The sequence below is a fragment of the Ovis canadensis genome, chromosome 3 (assembly GCF_042477335.2).
Source record: "Ovis canadensis isolate MfBH-ARS-UI-01 breed Bighorn chromosome 3, ARS-UI_OviCan_v2, whole genome shotgun sequence".
Lineage (NCBI taxonomy): Eukaryota > Metazoa > Chordata > Mammalia > Artiodactyla > Bovidae > Ovis > Ovis canadensis.
This window is the reverse complement of record NC_091247.1, coordinates 210197802-210208367: the sequence shown is the minus strand read 5'-3', so window position 1 is coordinate 210208367 and position 10566 is coordinate 210197802. Positions and strand designations below refer to the sequence as shown.

At 37.6% G+C, this 10566-nt stretch overlaps 3 protein-coding genes across 3 annotated transcripts; all 3 read right to left on the bottom strand.

The window, feature by feature from the left end:
* Positions 1–1401: 1401 nt before the first annotated feature.
* On the bottom strand, positions 1402–2340 carry TAS2R7 (taste 2 receptor member 7). The gene has a single exon (XM_069581997.1). The coding sequence runs from the start codon at positions 2338–2340 to the stop codon at positions 1402–1404; it is 939 nt and encodes a 312-aa protein (XP_069438098.1).
* A 4571-nt stretch (positions 2341–6911) lies between these two features.
* TAS2R8 (taste 2 receptor member 8) lies at positions 6912–7837 on the bottom strand. Its single transcript, XM_069586498.1, is given in 2 exon segments — positions 6912–7354; positions 7357–7837. Coding segments are annotated over 2 exon segments (924 nt in total).
* A 916-nt stretch (positions 7838–8753) lies between these two features.
* On the bottom strand, positions 8754–9917 carry TAS2R9 (taste 2 receptor member 9). Its single transcript, XM_069581996.1, is given in 3 exon segments — positions 8754–9307; positions 9310–9714; positions 9896–9917. Coding segments are annotated over 3 exon segments (981 nt in total).
* Positions 9918–10566: the final 649 nt, after the last annotated feature.

Genomic DNA, 10566 nt, shown 5'->3' with positions numbered 1-10566 from the left:
GGCTTGTTTCCATATAAATACTCTTTGCCTGGTTACTGTTCCCCAAAAAACTGAAAGTTGACATGCCATGATTGCAATGTGAGTAAATGATCAAGTTTCTAGGGTTCATAATATGAAGACGTCGAACACAGAGCTTCCAAGAGTCCCATTAGCCCTCAGGGATCTTTGTTTCCATGCTTAATAAAACCCACATAAACTGGCCTCTGCTTAGGTAGGGAGTGGGAGCAATAGTCCTTAATACTATTGAAAAGATTATAAGCTTCAGCCTATGTGTCTTACTTTCTATTGCTTCTTTAACTTACAAGGTGTTCAGTAAATGTTTTTAAATGTATTAGTTGAATCAATATGTCTTTGGCACTCTCAGATTCAGAGATGAAAAAAATCAGCGTATGAAACTCCTAGTGTAAAAGTAATTTTGACTTTCACTATATTTATTGACTATTTATAGACATTTCCTCCTCTGCACACAAAGTCTACCACTATTCTTGTCTGGTTAATAGCAAAGGTGATCTCTCCAAAATATCTTCATCACAGCATAACTGATGTGTTTTTGATGGAACATATAAGCTTTTGATTGAAGGCTTCATCTTGTGGTATCTTGACAGTCAATGTCCAGTGCAGTCTTAGTTTGCTGAAAGCAAGCTTTCACATCCTGTGTGGCAAAACATCCTTCAGTGAGCACTAAAGTTCTAGCTAGGTTCTTCCTTTAGTCCATCTTACTTTCTCCAAACTTTCTAAATGATCTCTCCTTCTCTCATACAGTGTCTTTTCTTTCATTGTCCATGGCCCTAAAATGGTTTTGAACTCGCTGGGGCAATATTTATTTTAGTCGCAATTAATATCTTTGTGGTGATTCTAATCAGTACTAATTTCTGCTACATTCAGAATTACGCAGCATTTGATAAAAACCTGTCACCTTATTGAGTCTTTTCCAAAAGTTGAGTTTAGTTTGATTATCTGGAAGAATCCAGTTAGCATCACCAGGGACACAAAAAGCAGCAAGATGCTGTTACAATTGTCCTGAAATGGACAAACAATTTTGTATCTGGAGAAATGATTTAGAATCAACTATGAAGATACTTTTTCCTCTGGCAGTTACTGTTAAGATATTAATTGCTCCATGTTCTGAAACATGTTTATAAAAGCCCTGGAGAATGGGAGAGAGAGGAAACAGAAAGAAAGGAAACAGTGAGAGAGAGATGGAGAGAAAGAGAGGTGGAGAGAAAGATGCAAAATAAGTTCTATCTGAGATTTCCTAAGTTCTAATTACAAGTATACTAAGTACATTTTAAGAGTAATTGTATATATGAAACCATCATTAATGCAAGAACTAAAGATAATTAAGGGACATCTTGTCTTCTTTTGTCCTACAAAATGATTGCTTATCTTCAGATCTGTTTATTAGCAATTCCTTCTTTGTAGGATATATTTTACCTTCCATAGCACCCTTAGAGATGCTTGTCTTAATTTTTTGTTCTCTAGAATTAGGAAGAGTGAATGGCTTGATGGACAGATTAAAGCTATCAACTCACCAACGATCACAGCTAATTCAGTCTCTGGCATAAAGTAGCTGGACGTGGCCACAAGATAGGCCAAGTAGTAGGCAATGAAAAGGAGGAGGAAGGAGATGACAGCCTTCATGGCTCTCACGTGAGCTTCCGTGCTGGGATCTCTGCCCCCCGGGGCACGGAGCTGCATTCGTCTGGTGTGTCTGAACAGGGAGAGGATCAGGAGGAGAAATGAAACCAGAGACACAGAAAAGGGAAATAGTGTCAACAGATTGAGACGTATCTTGATGGAAGCATGCTGAGCTTTATGTACTCTGCATCTCCGACTTATATTTGTTTTCAACTTCATCTTGACACAATGCCTGAAATCATCATCCAAATTGTTAATGACAGGAAGGCTAATGAACACCGAGAAGACCAAACACCCCAGCAGGATCCTAGGAATTGCACTGTCAAGTCTCCACTTCATCCAGAGGAAAAATGGATGGAAGAAATTTGCTATCTTGAGGAAATAGAAAATGCTGAGGCAGGTGGCAAACCAGACACTTAAATGGTTGGTTAATGTCCAGAAGTAGTCAATGATTCTCATTTGTTTACCACCAGTATAGACATCTGGGTACAGGACCAATATATTACAATCCAATAGTATTATACATAAGAGAGAAATTCTGGAGATGGCCAGGCTTGTGAGGATTAAATCAATGGAGGCAATCTTCTTGTGCTTGATCCAGTCCACACAGTTTACCAGTCCAATGAATGCGTTCCCTAAGATCCCCAGTGAAAATTCCCCAGCTGCTATGAGCATTAAGATACCCTGCACTTCACTTGACATCGTAAAATGCAGAAATATCCGGTTCACTTCTAGTTGAACAGATGTAGTATCTACATCTACTTCTTGGATTTTGCTGTAATTTTCTTTTTCCCTTTTATTGTAGTCTGTCTTGAGATGGAGACTGAAATGACAAATGGAAACTGTTGCTGTCTTCCTTAAATCCTAGCTAGTCTTGAACAAGTAATGCAGTTGTCGGTCCCTGGACCCTATCTCTATCTATGTCCAGTTACTTTCTTTGCAGATTTTACTTTTCCACATGTGCTTCATTTAGGCTGAGCTATAGCTTGCTAGGATGCAAATTAGGCTGATTCACTTTCATGGTCTGGCACTTTCTCAGGCTATGTTTTGCAAATTTAGATTCATTAATTTGTAATGCACACTAGTAATTTTAATAGGGCTGCCAGATTTACCAAATAAACTTATAGTGAAAAAAGTGAAAGTGTTAGTCTCTCAGTCATGTCTGATTTTTTGCGACACTACAGACTATAGTCCTCCAGGCTCCTCTGTCCATGGGATTCTCCAGGCAAGAATAGTGGAGTGGGAAGCCATTCCCTTCTCGAGGGAATCTTCCTGACCCAGGAATCAAACCCAGGTCTCCCACATTGTGGGCAAATTCTTTACCATTGGAACCACCGGGAAAAACCAAACTTACAGTACATCCAGTTAAATTGAATTTCAGATAAACAATGAAAGAGTTTTTAGTGTATGTCCCAAATTACATGCGATTAGTACTTCTGGGAAGTACTGAAAATTCAAATTTAACTAGGTGTCTTGTATTTTATCTAAACCTCAGGGATTGTTTTTTGTTTGTTTGTTTGTTTGTTTTTGCAATTAGAAAATGCACAAAAACTGAAATTTGAAGAAGAGCCTTAAATTTGGCAAAATATGATTTTGATTACTACTAAACATCTAAAGTTTGAGTCAACACTGAGAGCTACATATTTTCAGGAAATTTAAAAGGTTAACACTAAATGAAGTCTATTCAATTCTAAAAAAGTACCTCATTTGTCTTGGTTGTTCAGGTGAACAATTATATAGCACAAGGTCTCTTAAAAGAAGGCACTACTAGACATGTGACATTTAAAGGTCATTTAATGTACATTTGTTATGCTGTATGTAAGAAGGAGAGGGAGCCATGTTGAAGAAGAGTATTGATTACCATTAGGGTTTTCTTTTTCATTTAAAGTGTTCTCAAGAGCATATATATGCAAGAGGGAAAAGAGTAAAATCTTGTGCTTCATTCTACTCGTTACCCTCTGCTGTACCAAACTGCATCTGAATAATTAGGCCCTTGGGCTTCCCAGGTGACACTAGTGGTAAAGAATCCACCTGCCCATGCAGGAGACTTAAGAGACATGGGTTCAGTCCCTGGGTTGGGAAGATTCCCTGGAGGAGGGCATGGCAACCCACTCCAATGTTCTTGCCTGGAGAATCCCATGGAGAGAAGGAGCCTGGTGGGCTGTAGTCCATAGGGTCACAGAGAGTTGGACATGGCTGAAGTGACTTAGCATGAACACACGTTTAGGTCCTTAACCCTTCTAGATTGTTAGACAGGGGACCTAAGATGAAATTAACCTCATTTTTACAGCCTAACTCCTATTTTGAAATAGCTTCTCTAATTCAGAGTTACAAACACTTTACATCGTTGCGTTTCTATGGAATAATTCTGGGAATCTCAGTACCTTCCAGAGAAATGAATATCTTTTCTAATCCTTCCTCAAAGTCTAGACATTTATTCTTGCATGTGGCCCTGACTTTGGACAAACTGCTTTCTCAATAGCAAAGTTCAAAGGTGACTGCCCTCCTCTGATCCTGGAAATAATCCCTGACTCGGGCACATCATTTTCTTCTCTACAGTGTTCTGGTGAATAACCTACTCACAGTAAATAAAATGATACATTTACCCACATAAAGTTTAGACTAATGTAGATTTTATGTTTTACTAGTGTTGTTATAGCATGGAAGGTATGATGCAGCTAAAAGGGAAAAATAGTATAAAAGTTCCTCAAAAAACTCAAAATACAACTGTTATTTGATCCAGCAGCCTCACTTTTGGGTGTATATACAAGAGAACGGGAAATCAGGATCTTGAAAAAAGCAGGATCTTAAAGAGATAATTTGTACTCTTAGGCTTACTGCAGCACTATTCACAAGAGCTAAAATATAAAAACAGCCTACCTGCTCACTGACAGATAAATGGATAAAGAAAACATAGCATAGACATATGGTGGGATATTATTTGGTCTTAAAAAAGAAAGAAATCTTCCAGTATGCAAAAAACTTGGGTAAACCTGGAAGGTGTTATGCCAAATGAAATGTTAGTCACAGAAAGACAAATCCTATATGATTCCACTTAGATGAGGTATTGAAAATAATCTAAGTCCTGTACCTAAGGGTAAAACAGTGGTTGTCAGGTCCTGAGGGAAGGAAGAAATGAATAGCTCCTATTAAACAAGTGCAGAGTTTCAGGGAACTCTCAAGTGGTCCAAGTTTAAGAATCTACCTTCCACTGCCGGAGACATGGGTTTGATCCCTGGTCAGGGAACTAAGATCCCACGTGCTGCAACTAAAGCTGCATGCCACAACTAGACAGCCTGCATTCTGTGTGCCATGACTAAGATCTGATGAATAAATAAATAAATATTTTTTTTAAAAAGGAGTACAGAGTTCCATTATGGAAGATAAATAAGTGTAAATAAATAGAGGAAATAATAAATATGGAAGACAGAAAAATAGAGATCTGCTATGAAACATTGAGCATCTACTCAACAATACTGTCTCATACACAAAAATTTGTAAAACAATACATTTCATGTTACATACCCTTACTTAATTAAAAAAGAAAAAGAAATTCTGCAAGAGAGCATTTTGTCACAAGTCCACCACTTTAAGTCCTAATGACGGTCACTGGAGATATTTGAAACACTGGAGATACAGAAAATAAAACATGAAAGACAGGACTTCAGATGGATGAAAGGAAACCTTCCCAGAAGCACAAATGTTATAAAACATTTATTTCATCAAAGCTTATAAAAGAATATATAGTTAATCCCGACATAGAATTTACAAATTCTGTGTAGACTATATTAGTATATTCCATCAAAAAAAATCAATTCTTCTGTCTTTATCTTTTTTGCAAATAAGTGTAGCTTTTATATTTACTATTGTTGTCAGCACGTAAGTTACAATGCAGTTACTACAGAAAACAGTACAAAAGTTAATAAAACATTATAATAGCTGATATACTAGAGATACAGTTGATGACATTTATTTACTTAAGACTAAATACTGTTACTTTGCAAAGTGAATTTTACATAATCTTATGCAGAAAAATTGATAATCCTCAGGTAATTAATATATTAATTTTAATAAAAGGAAATGAGTAGATTGAAATAGACCTGAATTCAACACAGAGAATGATGGGGGCCAATTGTAGAGTCAGATCAGAAGAGACATGACTTTAGTCATGCCAGATCAAATGTTTCAATAACACTCTAGGGAGGAAGGATTTGATATTCACAGTAGAACCACATTTTATTAATGAGTCTTCTTTTTCTCTTTTTGCTTTTTTTTTAACTTGCTCTGTATGTTACAGACATAATGCTTTTTTAGTGACAGTATGTAGTTATACCACAGTGCATGATAGTTTCTTCCCAGTTCACTTCTTTTCTAAAGTCCTGAATGGGAAAAAGAAAATACCTGCAGGTCTTACTTCTACCCAAGTTACAAAGAGTACTTAGGAACGCCCCTTAAAGGGAGATGATTGAATGGGTTCTATTCCTAGCCCAGTGCTGCCTGTTAAGCAAGTTGTATGTGAGAAAATTTAATTTCAAGGAAATGAATAGAAGATGCCTGAGTAAGATCACCAGGAAATATTAAGTGGGAGACCACCAGAAGTATCACTCACTTGGGAGGAGAAAAGTGTGTAATTCGGAAACTAAACTAGTTAAGACAGAAGAGATCTGAGTTCCTAGTTCATATGTCAAACTGGAGGGACTCAGCAGAGCCATGAAGGGAGAACAGTTAAGGACGAGCAATGGAACTGTATGATAGAGGGGGGAAAAAGAGAGAGAGAGAAACCACTGGGGTTTCAGATGCACTTTCCATGAGATTTTCCAGGCAAGAATACTGAAGTGGGTTGCCATTTCTTTCTCCAGGGAATCTTCCCAACCCAAGGATAGAACTCCAGTTTCTTGCATTGCAAGCGGTTTCTTTACCATCTGAGCCACCAGGGAAGCCCAGGTGCACTTTAGTAGGGGCCAAAATAAAATCTTAAGGGAATTTAAGTAGGCATTACAAGCCCAATACTGGCAGTGAAGAGACAAAATCAGAAGTGTGCGCTCTGAAATTCTTTTAGGAAAGGGAGTGTGAAGATGAGAATGTCTGTGGTGTAAAAAGACACAAAAGATATATCCATTAGTGTGCTAATGGGTCTCACTACTCCTCAAAGCTGTGTACCCAAAATAAACAGAAAAGCTGGAAAACAATGAAAATGGACCTATGATAGAAAAGTGAGTTTTTTTATTAGAAAATAAGGTTTGCTATTAAAGTCCTTTTATAAAACCAAGATTTTACATCATGCAGACTGTTTTCCCACATCTCAGCATCCCGACAGCTGCCAGCCTCAGCTTATTTCCAACAATTAAAAACAGTGAGTGACCTAAGGGATAAAGAATTGCTATAATCTCTCTAGACATCATAGCTAACTTGCTTTCTTTCATAAAGTAGCTAAATGTTGCCAAAAGACAGGCCAGGTAGTATACAGAAAGGAAGAAAAGAAATGAGGTCACTGTTTTCATGGCATCCACGTGGGCCTCTTTGCTGGAGTCTGTGGCACCTGTTACACTGGATTTCACTTGTTTGCTGTGTCTCCATAGGGATGTAATTAAAAAGAAAAATGAGATCAATGACACAGTAAATGGAATAATTGCTGACAAGTTAAACAGTGTCAGTGGGTTGAAGTATTGAATTTTACTCACATGGAACAATTCGGTGACGTTTCTTTTACGTTTTCAATTTTGAGAAATTCATAATCAGAATTTGTTAATGTTGCTTGTATAAGGCTGATCAACATGGAAATGGCCAGGGACCCCAGCAGGCTCCAGTGAAACACCCCCTTGATTCTCCACTTCAGCCAGAGAAAAAGTCGGTGGAAGAAACCAGCTATCTTGAAGAGACAGAAGACATTGAGGCAGGTGGCAAACCACATACTTCAGTAGTTGGTGAATGTCCAGAAGATATTAAGAACTACCTTTATTTTCTCATTTTCATAAACACCTGGGTAGAGTGCCAGTATGGTGCCGTTGAGTGTCATTACACAAAGCAAACAAATTCTGGAGTGAGCTAAATTGGAGAGGATGTAGTCAGTTGTGGAGATCTTTTTCTTCTTAATCCAATCAATATATATTACTAGTCCAATGTATCCATTCACAAACATTCCTATGATGAATTCTGCAGTCGTTATGGTCAGAAAGATGTGGTCTTCTATACTGAACATGTCGAGAGAGACCACCCTAATCTCAAATATTACTGCAAGATGACCAGCAGAGCATGACAAATACATTCTTCAAATTGTAGAATGATTTTTTTTCCTTTGCCATTATTTTGACTTTGATATCCTCCGAAAGTTCCAAGCTCTCCTCTGAAACAGAATTGCCTCTACATTTGTGAAGAATAAGCCATCTGATTGTTGCAAACAGCATGACCAGATTTGTAGCCTGGGTAAATTATAATTATCACCCCTGACTGAGTGATAACTGAAATGTCTTGCTGAAATTGATCTCATGCAAATTAAGAGATTATATTTCATGAATTTGCAATAGGCTTCTTGCTATTAAGTTCTGCAATTTGGATGGGTCAAGCTGAATTTCAAATAGGGAGGCACAAAAAAGCAAACATAAACACCCATTTAATAAAAGTCAAAATGTGTAAATGAAACTTCATTTTCATCACTATAGATTATAAATTTTTCACAAGTCAAGTCTCCTTGTGAAAATGGATTTTAGTTTTGGAAAGAGTGCAATCAGATACAAATTAGTCATGATACAAAACTAGTTTACATGGTTGATTTTATGTGTTTTAAACTCTCTTCCCCACAGCCTGTGCACTTGAAATTCTTCTTATTGAGTTTATTATTGAGTTCAAGGCCTTTACCAGTAAGAGGCAGAAAGAAGTAGAACATGTTTGCATTTAGGCAATGGTGTGAAGTGTGAACGTGAGGTTTAGATTCATTTCTCCTGTGAAGATAAACACATCTGGCTCCATTATAACATTAGATTCAAAATTATTCAAGACAGAAACAAGAAGAAGTATTTAGAATAATGGCAGATATGAATGATTTCCATGGCACATAATAAAAATGGAATGCAAACAGTTGAGAGAAGGGAGAGACGCTTTTGTTGATTTCTTTCTGCTTATATCAGGATTCTCTGGGGAATAAAATATTTCCTTCTTTTGTGGAAACCCTTCACAATCCCCAGCACCTTCAGAAAAGCCTCCCTCAGGCTTCTGTTTCCCATTAGCAGGATGAATGGATGGCTCAATGGGAAAATGGCAGCTCTTAGGTCACCAAACATCAGCTCCGATTTTCCATGAGGAATCAGAAAGCTAGATGTTACAATGAGAAAAACTGCATAGTACATAGTGAAAAGAGCCAGAAAGATGACTATTGTCTTTATGACCCTCATGTGGGCCTCTATGCTAGGGTCTCTGGACCCAGTGGCATGAAGTTTCATTTGCTTGGTGTGTTAAAGTGAGAAAAATAAAAGGACAAATGAGACCAGGCAAAGAATAAAGGGAACCATAGCCCCCAGGTTCAGGATAATCAATTTGAAAGCAGTTGGGATTTTACTTACTTTGAATTCCTAAATAATGTTTGCTTCATTATTGATTCTGACGTTATAAAATGAATCATTATTCAGTAAAACACTGACAATTGAGGAGATGAGAAAGGACATAGAAAGAATCCCAAGGATACCCTGTTCATCTTCAGCTTCAGCCAGAGGAAAACTGGGTGGGATATACTGGCTATCTTGAGTAAATAGAAGACGCTGAGGCACGAAGTAAACCAGACAGTTGAATGATTGCAAGTTGTCCAGAAAATATCCAAAATGTTCATCATCTCACCATGCCTGTATGTATCTGGAAAGAGTACCATAATAAAACCATCCATATATATTACACACAAAAAACAGATTCTGGAGGTGACCAGGCTGACCAGGATGATGTCAGTCAAGGAGACAGCTCTCTTTTTGAGCCAGCCACTGCAGTTTACCAGTACAATGAATCCATTTCCCCAAATTCCTATCATCCACTCACCAGTAATCAAGAACATATATATTGCCTCCATTGTACCTGGTATATCAGCAGAGCATTCTGATTTAGATTATCTACTGATGATGACTGACTTTCAGCTGTCCAGTAAAGAATGGTATATATGTCTGCCACTTAGGGCATGCTGCAGTTATCTTTTATCTGCCTTCTATATCAGTTGTGTTCAGGTTGAGAAGATAGCCGGTTCTGCTCTGAGTTAGAACTGCCCAAAGACTTCACTGACCAAGACCAGTAATTCCTTTCATGTGTAGTGATGATTGAAAAGCTCTAAAGTGCAAATAGGAATGGATCTGATTTCTGGTATTTGCACCATCTTTCTCATTTTAAACTCTGTGCATTTTAGATTCATCAATCTATGTTGGCCAGGGACTTCAAAAAGAATCAATTACTTGGAAAACATGGCTAAGCTTTAATTTAGAGATGTGGCATCATTACCATCTCTAATAACTTGAAGAGTTTCCCTAAAACTGTGGTCTATTTTCTACAAATGTAGTTTTTGGAGCTTAAAAATAATTGTGAATTTAAAGTGCAGACAATTAACAGCAATAATTTCAGACTAATCGATCATGACATCTTCAGGAATGAGAGAGAGGTAGCCAATGAAAATCCTACTTGATCTTTACAGCAGGAGAAATTATGCATCTGCTGGGCCAAAAAACCGACTATAGTTGCCACAGGGGAAAGACACAAATTTTATCTGTTTTCTAGTCCTAAACCATTTTACAGATTCAGAGCCCTTTCACGGCCCTGCAGCACTGCCACACGGTTACATTACAGATCTTCTCAAGACTTTCCTTGGTGCCATTTACTAGAATGATTCTGAAAAATACTCAGAACTTTGAGGTGTTAATGGATATTAAACCTGAATTGACACTAATTCTTGAGGACACCAAA

Excerpts from the sequence above, each read along its gene's own strand:
- TAS2R7 (XM_069581997.1), bottom strand. The coding sequence starts at position 2,340 with ATGTCAAGTGAAGTGCAGGGTATCTTAATGCTCATAGCAGCTGGGGAA.